Source organism: Myiozetetes cayanensis, unplaced genomic scaffold (genome assembly GCF_022539395.1).
Source record: "Myiozetetes cayanensis isolate MyiCay16 unplaced genomic scaffold, myiCay2020 scf7, whole genome shotgun sequence".
In the NCBI taxonomy this organism is placed as follows: Eukaryota; Metazoa; Chordata; class Aves; order Passeriformes; family Tyrannidae; genus Myiozetetes; species Myiozetetes cayanensis.
In genome coordinates, this window is record NW_026087964.1 from 48015880 (window position 1) to 48032874 (window position 16995).

At 40.1% G+C, this 16995-nt stretch overlaps 1 protein-coding gene across 4 annotated transcripts in view; it reads right to left on the reverse strand.

Annotated features, from left to right (window-relative positions):
- RAP1GDS1 (Rap1 GTPase-GDP dissociation stimulator 1) overlaps window positions 1-16995 on the reverse strand; it is a 97076-nt gene that overhangs the window by 53159 nt on the left and 26922 nt on the right. For 2 of the 4 annotated variants that reach the window (XM_050338508.1, XM_050338506.1), the window contains exons 1-2: window positions 9159-9191; window positions 8847-8957 (exon numbers count right to left, since the gene is read on the reverse strand). In XM_050338508.1, the coding sequence (XP_050194465.1) occupies window positions 8847-8957; window positions 9159-9168 (121 nt within the window). In that variant the 5' untranslated portion in view covers window positions 9169-9191. Of the gene's footprint in view, window positions 1-8846; window positions 8958-9158; window positions 9192-16995 lie in introns of those variants that run through there. The other 2 variants (XM_050338509.1, XM_050338507.1) reach the window with 2 other exon arrangements.

Below are 16995 nucleotides of genomic sequence, written 5' to 3' on the forward strand. Positions count from 1 at the left end.
TTTTCATGGGTCATCTGATGGTTCTTTGAGTTACCAGGTATCAGTATAGCTCAACAAATAGAAAATAAGGCATCTTAGCAACCACATCTTTAAGGTAAAGTGTATTATTTCAAAGCTTTCCAACATTTCTAAATCCCCCTCAAAACTGGGGCCCTGCCTTCTCACTTAACTTTTTCTTTACTGGTGTGATTTTGCTTAACCATTTTTACACATAAAATGTAGACTCATACTCTTAGTGTCCCAAAAAGTATAAGTAAAAAAATGTTTCAAATGCATGTGCCAGTCTTCGCACTTCAATTACATTTTAGACATTTTCATAGCCTGGTGCTGAAGGCTGGGATTAGTGGGCATTTTCAGCCTCTCACACTGAGTACATCAGAGCCAAAAATATCACTCTCAGCAGATTTTTCAGATTTCTCATTTATCAAAACTGGGTTATTTATGTCTGCTATAAATTCTTGTATCTGAAACAAAGCATGTCTGGACTAGTAATAACTTTTTTTTTTTTTGTTATTGCCATAGTTATGTCCTAGAAAGTCTGTGGTTTAAAAGAAAACCTCTATTATTTCCTTTTTGTTTTCCTTTTCTCAGGCAGCCCTTTCTTGTAGACCTCTATTTGGGGGTCTTAGGATAATGGTATTTTTTTGATAGACACAGTATTTATGAAATTACTCTTAACAGGTATAAATTTGTATACATGTTTATTGATATAAAATGATGGCCAATATTGTTTTCTGTTGCATTTCCTTATGCAAGATAACCAATTGTTCTCAATATCCAATAGTACATACCCATATTTTTCTTTTGGTGTGAGATGCAAAATAAAGCATTTATTTTTACACTCCATATCACCGTAAACAGCCTGCTTCCAGATCAGCAAAATTCTTTCTTTACAATAACAAATCAAACCATGTCTGTATAGAAAGAATCCAAATTCTGTGGAGCAGATATTGGAGCAACTTGTTTAATATATACAGTTGGTAAAAGAAAACAAATGCCATATATGAATTTCACCTCTTGATTCAGTAGAAGCCAGTATTTCATTCAGTGCAAGGCTGATTGGTTTTTTTTGCTGCTAAAATTACTTATGGATCATGTACCCAAGCCTTCTCTTAAAAATCTGAATTACGGAAATTTTAGCAATCTAGAGAGAGTGAATGGCAGGTGGAGAGACATCAAATATTCCTTAACTTTACTGGGAATGCTGAAGGAACTCCACACAAAATGAGGTATGTTCTTATTATCCAAAATAATTTCTAATTTCTATTCTTCTGTCATCGTTGCCTCTTTCATCTTGAACTCCTCAGTTTTACCTAGTGCCTCAAGCTAGGCCATACATGACTGGCCTCAGCCAGAAGTGCTGGTGACAGATAAAAACTAAAATACTCACATAAATAGGAATATACACATTTCCAAACAATGTCTCCTAAGGAAACCATCTGCAATGTGAAGGGCTACACAACTATCTCCCTAGACAAAGAGTAGCTAAAACAATTTGAATTTGGTTTGCCAAATATTTACCAACAGTTATCACATTCGGCTATTTGACTCATCCTTGTGTAGTACAGCGTGTGTGTGCATACAGCTTAACTTGATTGGCGTGACAAATAGCATAATACCTCGTAAAGTCAGACAGGAGGTCTCATGTTTTGATAATCCTGTCTAGGATGAAGGAGCATGAAAAACAAAAGAAAAAGCATCAGCTTGCATAGAAAGAAATGAAAAGTTCCAATATTCACCATAAATTTGCCATCTCTTTCTACACAGTAGACATTATAAGAAGAAAGTAATGTTTTAACATGATGAAAATTTAAAAGATTGCATGCAAAGTAAATGGAACTATAATTGTCACTGTATTGTTAGAGTGGAACTTCCGTTTCTGCAGCAACCACAACCCTATGCATATAGGTACCAATTAAAAGCAGTGTAATGGTCACTGAAATGTTCCTGTGTATATGCAATATGCCAGAACTGAAATTGTGCAAATGATTCTTTCCTTTGCTGAAAACCTGAGTGTCAGGGGTGGACCAGAAGAGGCCTACAGAGAGTGGCGAGAGATGCAAAAGAACTACAAAGAAGGCTCAGAGGAAGAGATCTCTATCGAAGTCTCCTAGTAACTGTAGCTGCGCAGAACTGCTTGGGACCCAGCTACAAGGCTGCAGCCTTGCAGCCTTTGCAGATTCCCATGTCTCTGCCCCCAGGACAATCCTTCCATTCTTCCCTAAGCTTTCCCTTCCCCTGGCGTGACCAGACATATTCTATGCAGCCTATCCCTCCAAGTTCACTTATCACTAGCTCACGGGATTCGAGGTTCCCCAGCAAGAAACCCACCTCTATTCCTGAACCTTCTGTATCCCCCTGTATATAAACTGTCTTCTTGTTTTAATAAACGCCATTTTGTGGGTCACATACACTTGTGTGTGTGTGTGTCCTGTCCCCCATACAAGATGTGCCGCTGGGTCTGTCGCGGGACCGAACCCCACCCGCGATAAATGGCGCCCAACATGGGGCTCGAACTCATCTTTCTTATATTAAGAGAGATCTCAGCTCCCGTGAGCTACTGATAGACTTGGATTTCCGGAGTCCAGTCTATCCCAAAGACCCCACTCACAGAAGCCACCAGTGGGCTTTGCCCACTCAGTCTTCAGCCGCTGTTACTGCGAGAAACCAGCTGCGTGAGACCCCGGTGCTGAGACAACCCGCACTGAGCGAGAGGAACCGGGACCGCGCGCCGCCGCCACCCGAGCAGCGCAGCTGCCCCTCCCTGCCGCCCGGGCAGCCGCTGCTTCGGACGGCACCGCCACGCCGAGCCGCCGCGGAACCGCACCGCGCCGGGAACCAGCGCACAGAACCCCCCCGCGCCGGGACCCGAGCAACACCTCAGCGGAACCGCCCAGGCTCCCGCGATCCCCGCGCCCCCGCACACGCCGCTGGGAATCGTAGTCGCAGCCCGCTCCAGCGTCAGACGGCGTTTGGAGGACCGCTTCACTGAAGATAGCCTGTGAGTGATCCCAGAACCCTTTTCTTTTACTTTCAATATGGGCAACACACTTTCCAACTCAGAAAAGCAGTTTTATAAAAGCATTAAAGCCATACTACTTTTTGAGGGTCACCCCATAGATAAAAAGTCCCTCAAAGCTTTAACGAAATGGCTTTCAAAGAACAAGCTCATTTCCCCAGATTTATTAACCTATCGGCGGTGGTACAAGCTAGGAGACACGCTGGGACATGCCTTTGAACAGGGCGATAAAAATGCAGGTCTCGCTCTCATGTCGTGGCGTGCCATCCTTCCACATTTGAAAAACCAGAGACATGCCAAAAGTAACGACGAAAGCCCGACTCTTCCGTCCAAAAAGCCCGAAAAAACTACCAAACCCCGCCCACCGTCCTCACAAGATAACGCCGAGAGCCACCCCCCTACCCTAAAGCGCGTGAAACAGCTAGGCACGCCCCCACCCCGGGATGAGGTCAGCGCACAAAGTGACTCTAGCCTTGACTTCACGCCCCCTCTTTCCCCGAGACCATGCAGCGCCCGCCCCGGGGGGAGGAGCCGGAGCCTGCGTTTCTCTGACTGCGCCCAGGGATCCCGTGCCGCGAGTAAAAACCCTGCAACAACAGACACCCCAGCCGGTAGCAACACAGACTGTGACTCCCCTACCGCAACCAATAAGTGGCAGGGTCCGAGAAAGCAGGCAGAAGATGCAGGGGACTTGGAATTGCTGAAAGTTTTCCCGGTTTTCCGAGAAAGCAATCGGGACCCCGAATGGGAACCGGTCCCATACCCCATCCTACGGGACGCGAAAAAAGCGGTTACAGACTATGGTTTAAACTCTCCTTTTGTTTCTGGAATGCTAGATTCCTTGTTTGCAGCATACACCCTGACACCAACTGATATACGGGTAATTACAAAGGGGATTTTAAACCTAATGCAGTATTCCCTCTTTGAACAAGAGTGGAAAAAACTCATAAGGCAATATGCTGAGAACTCACACCATGCACTGCGAGTGCCTGTGGAAGATTTAATTAATGAATTGTACGGGGAGGGTCCCTACTCCTCCAGCAGAATGCAGGCAAGGATACCCTTCGGCAGGCTAGATAAAACGAAAAGCCTGGCTTTAGAAGCCATCAAGGCTGTGGCAGAGGCCACCACCACTTCTCCTTCATTTGCACACATACAGCAAGGCCTTAAAGAACCCTTTTATGACTTTGCCACCAGGCTGAGGGAAGCAATAGCTCGGCAAGTGAAACCTTTAGAGGCCCAAGATGCCCTGTTTATCCGATTAGCTATAGAACAGGCCAACCAAGATTGTCAGCCTGTTCTCCGTTCCTTGGTGAACCCCACACCCATGTCCATGATACAAGCCTGTAAAGACATTGGCTCAAGCAAATATGAAAGCAAAATAATAGCAGATGCATTGATTGAAGCAGAACCAGTCAGAGTGCAAGCCATCACAGAAGCAATCATGGAAGCACACAGAGCTAATAGTGTGTGCTACAAATGCCAGCAGGCAGGACACTTTACACGAGACTGCCCTAACCCAGATCCTAGACCCAAGTTTCCTAAGACCCTGTGTCCCATATGCAAGAAGGGGTATCACTGGGCACGCTACTGCCGCTCCATTTTCAACAGAGATGGGGAGCCCATCCGAGCCAAGGGATGACAATCACCTTAGCCAAAGCCACCAACACAGACACAATGTGCCTTTCCCTCGACAGCATGAGTCATCCTTTTAAAAGCTGTCTCATGGGTATACCTGAGTGGAACAGGTTTATCCAAAACACTTCCCTTGTAGATAATTTCCTTCCTTCCCCAGACACTATTTCCCAAACTCTCCTACGTCTAGGTACCCTAGATACAGATCCCCAAGAATTAGATCTTTTAGGCTCATCTGTAGCTACCACTTGCTTTAACTTCACACCCACTACTAATCGCCTTACCCTAGAACCTAACATATCCCCCAATTCTTCCATCTATACTAACACCACCGCATGGTGCAATTACTCCCAACCTTACCCTCTTCCCACTGAACGTTTCTCTAGACCCACAAAACTGCCTTCCACCTACTTTCTTATCTGTGGCAATAGAACGTGGCAAAGCATCCCGAAAAATCCAGTGGGAGGGCCATGTACCATTGGAAAACTTACTCTGTACAACCCAGCTAAATTGCAAATAATCAGGAACCAAATTTCTGACAAACCCAAACTCATTCGAAACAAAAGATCCTACATTTTAATGTGCACCAAATCTAGACCACTCCCAGTCGTACCTGATTCTAAACCACGGGCACGCAAGGCCCCTCAAAACAATCCAGCCAAGGAGGATAAACTAAACATCCATGTCCCACCAGACTGTGACCCCAAATTTCAAACTTGGTCCCATACTCAGAGATTCTGGGGTAGTTTTCCACTCGCCAGCATTGGTGCAGCCAAAGCCCTCTCCACTCTAGCCCACATGGCCTGCTGGATGGCCAGTGAAGCCAATGCCACTTCCCTCGCCATTGGGAGCCTGCTAGCAGACACCCTGAAAATCAAAGAAGCTACTCTCCAAAATAGAGCAGCCATTGACTTTTTACTTCTTGCCCACGGCCATGGTTGCCAAGAATTTGAAGGGCTGTGTTGTCTGAACTTCTCAGACCACTCTGAGAGTGTGTTCCAAAGCATCAACACTCTAAAACAACTGGTTAATGACATCACCATAAACCAAGACAAAGGTTTTTCAGGTCTCTTTAGCTGGCTTCACTTTCCTTCTCTTTCTGATTGGGCCAACAAGGTTGTTAAAGGAATCATTTTGTTTCTAATTATCACTTTCTCCATCCTTGTCTTCCTTCCCTGTCTAATTTTTTGTGTTAAAAAATCCATGACTAAAAGTTTTTCCCAAGCTTTTCCAGTCTTCCAAAACAGAGAAGGGGGAAATGTCAGGGGTGGACCAGAAGAGGCCTACAGAGAGTGGCGAGAGATGCAAAAGAACTACAAAGAAGGCTCAGAGGAAGAGATCTCTATCGAAGTCTCCTAGTAACTGTAGCTGCGCAGAACTGCTTGGGACCCAGCTACAAGGCCGCAGCCTTGCAGCCTTTGCAGATTCCCATGTCTCTGCCCCCAGGACAATCCTTCCATTCTTCCCTAAGCTCTCCCTTCCCCTGGCGTGACCAGACATATTCTATGCAGCCTATCCCTCCAAGTTCACTTATCACTAGCTCACGGGATTCGAGGTTCCACAGCAAGAAACCCACCTCTATTCCTGAACCTTCTGTATCCCCCTGTATATAAACTGTCTTCTTGTTTTAATAAACGCCATTTTGTGGGTCACATACACTTGTGTGTGTGTGTGTCCTGTCCCCCATACAAGATGTGCCGCTGGGTCTGTCGCGGGACCGAACCCCACCCGCGATACCTGAGTGTTGTATTAACACTGGGTTTAACTGCTGATCTTGGCTGGCAGTAGATGGGAGTGGGTTGCGTTACTGTACTAGTAATGTACTAAACTTTACATAAGATAAAATAATACTTTTGTCTCCAAGTCTTCTTAATGAAATGAATAAAACTAACTTCTGTGAGTTACAATACCACCATGAACTCCCAATCAAATCACAGTCCTATAAAATTATTTTCAAATAAACTCTATTCCTTGCATGGCTTATTTCTCTAGCGTTACTCTAATATGATAACTTACTGAACTATAATCAGAATGTATACTTCATTAATATAACCATACACATGGAGACATAATAAAAGAGAGTAGAATAACTATTTGAGAAATATTATTTAAATTATTTCTGCATTACAATTAACATTCTTTCATATTAAAATCGATTTCTAATTATTGTATAATAATTTATACACAGACACAGAGGTACAGTGTGTGTCTCATACCTATATATCATATATATGATAATAAAGACTGTAACTAAAAATCAATCAAATCTATTTTAAGATGTTAACTGGATGGATGAGAACTACAAGAAAGCATTTAGAAAGCTGATTCTATATCTATTTGTTGAACCAATCTGTTACATGCAATTGACCTCATAATCTATGAAGTCTTTTGAATGTACTGCTGTTCTCACAAAATTACCCCAGACCAGGAGTCTGTCTTCTATGAGGATTTTTTTTCCCCAAATAATCAGACCACCTTGAGAAATAATGTCCATTGTTCAAAGAGACTCGGCAAAACTTCGGTATTGGAAGTATCCCATACCCTTGAAAGGGCATCAATATACTGGTTCCTAAATTACCAGGAAGTTGTTGAAATAAAGGTCCTATCTAACCCATCTAGTTTCCAGAGTCAGTTGTTTTAGTTGCCCACAATCTTGGGCAGCTGAAAATATGTGAAGATGTGTATCATATAGCAGCTCAGCAGGTTTGTATTCATATTACTGACTCACATGCAAAGAGCCTGGTAAATGATGGAGGGATTAAATTTTCTAAAACTACCCAAAAGCGAGATGTCAAAATCCTAATAATCTGTTTATCTGATCTGGCAGCTACAAGACTAAAAGAGAAAATATTTTTGGAAGGAAGAGCAAAGCCCTAGAACTGAGAAGGATAGAGAGTCATGCGGTTGAAGGAAAGCATCAGTAAGTTTTCCAAACATTAATCAAAATTATTGTGCTTCTGCCAAACTTATCCTGTGACACATCTATGTGACCTTCATAGGCAAAAGAGTAAACTCTGTTAGTTACACAAGTATGTTCTCACTTTTCATGACATCTTCTTTTAGTACTTATTGTTTAAGTATTAGACATAAAAGTACTGGAAATACCAAAGCTAACTGGAGGTTGGATTAAAGTACTGGATATACCTCATAAATAAATCCATATGAAAAATGATTCAGCATCTTCAAAAAAATGGGTTATTCTAAAGCCCAAATATTTTATTACTTCCTGGCTGACATTCCCTTACAAAATAATCATAATTAAAAACTATCACTAAATGCAGAGGCTGTTATAATCCATTTTTACTTGATATGGATGGTGCTTATATTCAGTTGGAAAAACCTCATGAAGCACTTTACACCAACTAAGCCAAAAGGCTGTGATTTGTAGAATACTATCACAGGAAAAAAACAAGACTTATTAATAGTATGTACTTCTGAGTGTATTGATATTTCCAAAGGACTCAATTTTTTATTTTTAAATAAAGAATTTTTAATCATGGCTTGTATCTATCCCGAGAGGTCTTTCAACCTGAAATTGTACACGTATTTTAATTCTGCCACAATCTGAAGCACTAAGAAAGCTGAACTCAGCAAAGTCTTATAAACTGTCATCTTCATTTACCTTATCTTACTGTCTACTAAGAGTGGGGACATGCATTCTACAGTTTTTGGTGAAAAAGACATCTTGTTCCATTCCAATGTTATTTTTGTTATCATACTACATATCAAATTTGTACTATCTTTGGATATCCAGCCTAGTTCTGCTGATTGAAACTCCTGGAAATAAGACATCTGTGATCAGAAGTATGAGGCAAAATACATCACAAATAGGAAATTATACTCTTTCAACCAGAATTAGCAAGCAGCTCCCTTATCCCTCTCCTCATCTTATCAGGCTTATTTCTCCATCTCTGTTCTTTTTCTCTTGAATGATCAATTAGAAAAGTAATTGTGCTACTTCATCATATTGGACAAAGGACTGGACTACAGCTTTTCCAAATACTGAGGTATTTACCTGCCACTGTCTTCGTTGCTACCTGAATGTTACAGATACATGAGTTAAAAATACCCCCTCAGAACAGCCAATCCACCAGCCTACTGCTTGAGTCAGCCTTTCTGCCATGTTTTAATACCTCCATTTTTATTCAGTGATCTCATATGATTTAAAATTTGAAAGGTTTATACAACTTACTGTTTTGTGCCAGAGCTTGAAGCAGACAGTCCAAGCATCCCTCCAAGCTATCTGCTGTGCTGTCAGTGGTTGTTATCTTCAGCTTTTTCAGGGCATCACTTAAATTATCTGCTTGGTAAATACAAAGAAAAGAGAAATCAGTGCTCTCATCAATTTGGTAACAGCACTAAAGCCTTGAATGTAAATAGTGTAAAATAAAGAATTTCTGTATCAATGAAAAGGCATGTATGGTCTGTGTTCTGAGGATACAAAAAGACAGGAGTCAAAGGTTATAGATGAAATTAAACTTGTCAAGTTTATATATACATTTACCATTCTGCATCTGAGAAAAGATGTCACCAGGCACTTTATGAAATGCCACCGAACAGCAATTTAGCCATCAGTATTTTCTCATCCTATTTGGTGCAGAAAACCATCAGCCATGTCTTTGCATCTATCTTTGTGTGTGGGAATAACATAGAAGGAAAATAAGCATATGTTGATTTTTTTAATCAATGGAGGAAAAATAATTGAAAATTTCCATTTCTGCATGCTGTGTAGGCTTTCATCTTGGTTATACATTCACAGATTCCTAGTGCTAAGCTTATAGCCTTTTAAATATTTTGCCATTTTCCAAATAGAATGTTACAAGTATCATTGCTTATATTTATATGTGTTTTATTGCGTTAACTCTTTAAAGTCAACTGATCCATAGAAACAGATGGCATCTTCCTGAAATAAGAAAGTTCTGTTGTGGACTTCAGATAATTAACCCTTCCCACTTTAAAAAAAACACCGCCCAAATGCAAATGACATAGTATTATTCTCAAAAGATGCACATTTTTCCACATCAAGGCTGGGGTGGTAGAACTGTCACCATTTTGAATATTCTGTCTATTCAGGAGCAAGGTTTAAGTGCTGGCAGCTGCAGCCTGAGTCTCTTTGGTAAGCTTGCTGATGACTAACCTCACTCTGAATGGACTATTCTTTTAAAAATGAGTGCTGATTCAGTTTCCATGCCAACTCTGACAGTAAGCAGAAAGTGTTACTCAAAACAAATAATGTTAAATAGTGTCTAGCTGTCTCTTGTTTCCCAGTGGCCGATCCAAGAGCCTTGACCCAAACCCAACCGAACTATAGGTGCAGTTTCTTGGCAAAGCATCACTGGTATCTTCTGAGCCTGAACGGCAGCCAGTGCTGCCTTAGAGCTTAACACCAACATAGGAAGCCCTTTTTCATAGGTTGGCACCTACTGTGCTTTGCCTCCTCTTCACCTGCCTACATATGGGATGGTGCAAAGGAAAGGAGTGGAAACACAGCAGGCATCCCGTGAAGAGAGTGGAATCTCACTCCTGGAACTGCTCTGCTTCTCAGCCAAAGCTGTGGCTTTGTTCCATGTCCATTTTTTATTAGCACATGCTTTTGTAGTTCAATATCCCATACAGATAAAGTACTTAATTTTTAAAGTGCTCAGTATTTATATATGAAATTGTTTGTATGTTTCTATGACCAGTCTATTAATTAATTAACGTGTTCTTAGCAACACTATAGCCAGGATTCCCATTACTCCTAAATGCAGAGAGCCAGCACTGTACTGGCAGCTCTAGGGCAACTGCACTTGGTTGTTCTCCTCAAGATGTTAAACCTGCCTCCCTACCACCTCTCCTCACTATGCTGAAGTTCCAACTCCTGGAACAAGCTAGAAGGGAAAAAAGCCCTAAATTTATTTTCCTTCATACTCACGTTACTCTGTAGCAGGCTTACTGCAGCACCTTTCTTGAATGACATTTAACCAACAGTGAAGTTGACCATGCACGGCAAAGTATCACTGGTTAAATACATTATTCAGGAAATAACACTGGAATTTGTCAAGAGATGCAGGTGTAGAGCACTCAATGACCAGCCACAGTACTACAACTTAACACTGTGCACTCCACATCCTCTTATACTTTCTTCACCTGCCTCCATCTCATATTCTTATCTTCAGTTTTCTGCTAATATAGCACTAATTCTCTTCCGTCCTTACAGGCATCTCATCTCCCCATATATTCACACACTTAACTTTGAAACTGTAGCAACATTTACAGTAAGAGGACTAAATCTACTGTATATATAAAAACCAGGGGCTCCTACAATCTGGGGAAGAAGAAAATGCATAGGTAAGAAATCCACCTTCACATCAGATTTTGCAGACTATGAAGAGAGGTTATTGTAATCAGAGAGCACACACAGACTTTATTTTTCTCTTACAGCCTCTTCTACCTCACACACTCAATAAATTACAAGATCCCACTTATTATTTCATTTTTGTGTGCAGAGATGAATGCTTTATCTCAAATACCTGTAATTTCTTCCACTTCACGCCACATCAGAACCTGCAATAGAGTTGGAAAAGTCTCCCCAGTCGTTCTTCCTATCTCCCCTTTCTGCTCAGTGCCATGTCAAGTTTCTCTGAGTGAAGGCCACTATTTTAATACTACCCAATTGCATATGACATGCGGAATGATGCATTTAGGGCAAAATTGTCAAATTGTCAAATGTTTCATTCCCTAGGAAAAACAATTCAATTTTTCATGGTACCAAGCATGTGCACATCCCACTGACATACACAAACATTAAACTGCAAATTAAGACACACTTCAAGTATCAATGGACAATTGTAGCACTGGTATACCATATTACCCTTAAAATACCTTATGAAACCATGATGCACTACCTGCCAAACTTGTCATTTCACTAGGTATACTTGGATGCTATAAGTACTTTAAAAATAATAATAGAAACTAATTAATAAACCATATGCATAAAGTGTGTTTCTAAAATAAATTACAATAATCTTGATTTTTTAATAAGCCTACAACTCTAAACTTTTTGCAGCTTGGGATTTAATCACTCTGCGCTAAAGAAGAAAACATAAGTAGGAATACCGTAGAAACAACAAACCTTTTGATACAATGTCAGAAGGTCAAGAGCACAGAGGGAAAGAGAACATCCTTTGAGAAAGAATTTATTTGCTCACTTTGATTCTTTCTGTCATAGCCGGTCTCCTTTCCCAAAAGTCAATATGTTGAAAGATACAGTTACTGTCAAAACCCGAGAATCTTGGACATATGCAAATACACCCTAAACAGGTACAGGAGTTTGGTTATTACTTAATTTTTGTTTCTGTTGTTGTTCTGAAAAGAACAAACCTTTACAGTCTGAGATGACACTGACAGGGACATTCAGAGAGAATGGGCTGTCGTGTTCTAGAGGGCTCTCACCATAAAATCACACCAGGCTTCCCGACTTCTGCAGTCTCACAATTGCCCTAAACCTGTCATTTAGGGAAGAAGCTGCAGATGCTTGTCGTCCAGGTACAAAACCCCTGTTGTTTTCTTGTGATCATCTCCTGCTTATTTTAATGTCTCTTTCTCTCCTCCAGAGAAGCTGTTTCCAGTAGGCTTGTTACTGCATGGGCTGATCAGATTCTTAGCAACAAAACCTCACTGGAGAAAAACAATATAAAGAATCTTTTCGTATCAGAGAAATGTGAATAAGTAGATTTTGTCAATATGCAAGATGGGCAAGATAAGGATGGGAAAGGTAAAAATAGGCTACTAATGTTCCCTATGGCACAGTTGCTCAACAATCTGGTATCAGATTGTGAATTTTTGAGGCATCAACTCTGAAGTTTAACAGAAGTATCAACTATTTTGTTGATGACCCCAAGCACAGGGAGTCTCTCATACTTACATCTGGTTTACTGCACTGCTTTCAGAAGAATTAGTTATCTGGACAAAAAAGCTCTGAATCCCACAGACCTTAATCCTATATATCCTAATGATACAAACTGATAAGTGAGGAAATGGAGTCTGTCAAGAGCTGTCAGACCTGTCTGCCCATTCCACCTACTGTTCCATTTTTCTCCCCCATAACTACTCCTGCATGAACACACATAAAAAATGAGGTGGTTTAAACACTATGGTTGCCCACATTGCTTTTGTTGTCACAGTATTACTATTATCTCTTGCAAACTATTGCTATCTCTTGTGCAGGCATTTTTACAGAAAAAAATTAGTCAGAAACTAACATAAGTGAATGTTTTAATATTCCATTTCATTTCACCATACTCTATTTTTCTGAGAGCTTTTCTGTGACTCATTCCTATTTTCAATCACTAACTTGTTTCATACAGAAGAACTATTCTTTCATCTTGTAAAAACCTGGTAGTTGATCAACCTTGTTCAGGGTCAAGACCCCAGGAGTGCTGGTTAGACTACAAAAAGGTCTGACAAGGTACCCAGCAGGTAGCTTCTGTGGGCAAGAACCAACTTGCTAATTTTGCTGTAAGTTCACATCAACTTCACCCAAATCACAGAAAAAGACCTCTTCAAAGACTGATGTTAAAAAATTTATTTAAAATGTCTGAGTTGAGTATTTAAATGGGCACCTTTTGTCTGGACTGTTTGTTTTTCATATATTTGTATTACTTTTCCAGTAAAGATATTTTCTCTAAAAAATGAAGACTTTGAACATATCACTAACGTTGCCTGTGTCTTTTGATTGACACTTAGTCTGCTGTTGTTATTAAAGAGACTATCACATTATACATGTAACTTAACAGATAAGGAACTCAAAATTAATAGATATTGAAATGGGACATACTGAAACAGGCTGATCAGATAAGAAGTTCAAGCAGTTCTGCTATTATAGGGATGGTGGCTGTATTAACATCAGAGCCTTTTCAGTCTGTTTCACTGCCTCTCAGGAAACAATGAGACATCAAACTGAGCAGAAGGAATGTGCCATTTTATGGGTCTCCTTGTTATAATGGCATAAATCTCGTACAAATTTGAGTGCAGACATCCATATGGACTAGAATTCAGAAACTACTTCATTTTCTTGTATGAACTTTAACTTACTAGAATTTCAGTACAAACTAACCTATATGGGCAATCCACCATGGACTCACCACAGGTTTTTTTGAGAAAAAGTGTATTCTGAGATTATATTGTTTGAGAATCTAGGGACTGACATGAAGATCAGACACATTTAGGCAAGCATCCAGCTCCCAAGCCAAGCTCTTCCCTTCCGATACCATCAGTGTTTCTACTCTAATGCAGACCCTACATCACTAGCAGAGTACTCCACGCTAAACCATACTGAGTGGTGCCTGAGGTGCCCTGTGATGTGTAACAACTACCTGACAAGTGCCCCAACCCTGATAACCCCCCACAGGGTGGTGGTGGTTTGTTGATCCTGAAGAGTAGGCACATTTGGCCTGAATTACTTTTTGGAGCAGAAAGCCCAACAACTGGTGAGACCTGCAGCATGCCTTTGGTCTTTAATGACCCCAAGGTGCTGCTTCCCTTTCTTTTCCAAAGGAAACAGAAGACTGGCCCAAAATTAGTAGAGCCCCTTAGTTCCCAAGAAATTGAATTAGCTGGTAGAAATGTACAGGATGAGTCCTTTATGCATCTATATAAAGAAAAACTAAGACACTTCTCCCTGGATAATTTATCAGAAGATACCTAGTCCCATACAACCATTCATCCACACAGACATGCAAAATAACCCAAATGCAAAGTTTATTGAGGACAAAAGAATTTTGTTCTCATACTTAGTCTACCGTAAAAAAATGCTCCATCTTCTCCTGTCTTTGCAGCAGCTGCACTCAGGTGCTCCCAAGTGTGCAGTGGTTTCTCTCAAACCACACAAATCCATCATTATAAAAACTCTTTGTTCTTAGTCCATCCAAGAAATTTCTAAACTTGGCATCTAATCAGGAGGTACCTATATGCTGTCAGAGGGCAGCGGCAGTGGTAAAGAATTAGTTTTCGGTAAGTAATGCCTGGAGACCTATAAGGACAGACAAAACCAAATGGTCTTTGACGATGCAAGGGTCAACAGCTTTGTTGGGAAACAATCAAGAAACAGAAAACTATTCTGCCACTGTTAAATTATTAACTGCATACATCTCCTAGCACCTTATGCTGCAAATGACATGCTGCGGGAAAGGCACAGGTATGCCTGAGCAAAGGTAAGGAACAACTGCTCCCCAAGAAGTTAAATAGATAAGGACTCTTCATTCTGTATAAAAAAAGATGACAGGGTAAAAAAATGATGTTGATGGGTGGAATCAGAAACAGGACTAAGGTCTGATTAAGATGTTTGGATTTGTGGATTTAAATGTTAATCTGGTTTAAATAATGCTAATAATTACTGTTTCTTATAACACAACAACTAAAATATCAAAATTAAATAATCAAGTGACAAACTTAAAAAGGACAAAGTATATTTTTACACCACACGTAATGAAAGCATGGAACTTTAAGTTAAGAGGCTTGAACTATTAACAGATTCACTTTATTTATTGAGTTATTAAAAAAATTATGAGAAAACTAAACTCCATACATGGCTACTAATACTATGAGATGTGTAACAATTTTGGATTAGGAAATTTCTACATGCTAGATTACTGGAAACTGGGAGAATACCTCCCTGTACTTGCACTACTCCTGTCCCTGCCCTGCCCACTGTTTTCCCAGGCATGAGCTACTGGTCATTCACTGTCAGAAACAGAACAATTGGGTGCACTGAATTTTGGCTACAGGTGGGTGGCACGGCATTTGCACTGTCACACTGCACCTCAGTGCTCTGGTTCACTAAGAGAAGCTGCTCAAACAACACCTACCCAGATACCTTTGGACTTTACTGGGCCATCTGCCTGGCTCCAGCAAGCTGGAAAAGATTTTGAGTTCTGTGGTTTCTCTACAGCCAGTTAGGTAATTCCCATGTTTATCAGCTGCCCCTTTGTGCTGAACAGGTTCTGAGGCTGATCCTGGCCCTAAACCAGATTAACATTTAAATCCAAGAATCCAAACCTCTTAATCAGGGAGGAACATTAAAAAAACCAAAACAAAACAAAAAAAAAAAACCAACACAACAGAAATCCTGTTTATTTGTTTCTGTCCTACCCTATCCATTGAGATAGGTTAATGGGTTTTTTCCCCAACAAATTTTCTAGTTCTAGGGATATACTGATAGATCTTCAACTGCAGGGTTCTTGCTGCAACCTGTCTTTAACTTAGGTACATTTGCTCTACTTTTCTAGCATAGTAGCTAATTTTAATGAGAGTGCTTATTTTTGTCAACAGTTCAGCTGCTTCATTCTTAAACACTTTCTGAGTCTTAGCTATATACCATCTGGTCTTAGAAACTTGTTACTCTTTCATTTATCCACTTGTTTCTGCGTCTGTTCTTCTGACACAGGGCTTCATTTTTATTACCTGAAAATACTGACACGCAATGATTCATTGCCACCTGAGCACTAAGCTACCTAATTGTTTTTTGTAATTATCAGCTGAGCCTACACACACTAATAACTACTTAGTCAGTTGTATTCAAAATCAGCATAGAAACCTGAGCAAAGTGACATCAGCCAGCATTCAATTAAATTTGGAATCTCTTGCCAAAGCAAAATTTTCATTTTGCTGTAGAATTCTGGTTATTTTTAAGCAAAAAGAGGGATGGGGTGCTGGGGTCTTTTTACTACTTCTGAACTCCCTCAATAACATGTTCATGAGTAAAATTAAAATGAATCAACTGTTACTCTCTCAGTAACAGAGATTAGCTAAAATTAATTTTTTTGATCTTGTTTTCTGGGTTTTTTTCTGCCTTGTAGGAAATGTGAAGGATGTTTGAAAATAATTTCATGTATTATTTTTACTGTAGTCACAGATAAACAACAGATAGTAGTACAAACATATTTACACTATGGCAAGGTATAGTAGCTGCTGTAATTGGTTTCTGAACACTAATGATCCTTTCCCTATTATTTCAATCATGGGTTGCAAAGACTAGACTGTAAGAATGACATTTCAGAAGATTTTGCAGGATCTTAGAGGATTTTTGTCTCTTCCTTAGGAAAATGTGGTACAGATTTAGGTATCTTTATATTTCATAATTAAACACTGAAGATCTGGAATTATCTTAAGGTCCAAAGAAACTGAACAAAATTCAGTGAAATCAACATAACTTTTTCTGGTTTACAACCAGCCCTAAAAGATCTTGCTTAAAATCAGTCTTAAAAAAAGAATGAAATAAATTGTCTTAATTAAAAAAAAAAAATTTGTTTGATCAAGGGAATCTGTACTGGATAAATTTCGTTTAAAAAACCAACTAATTA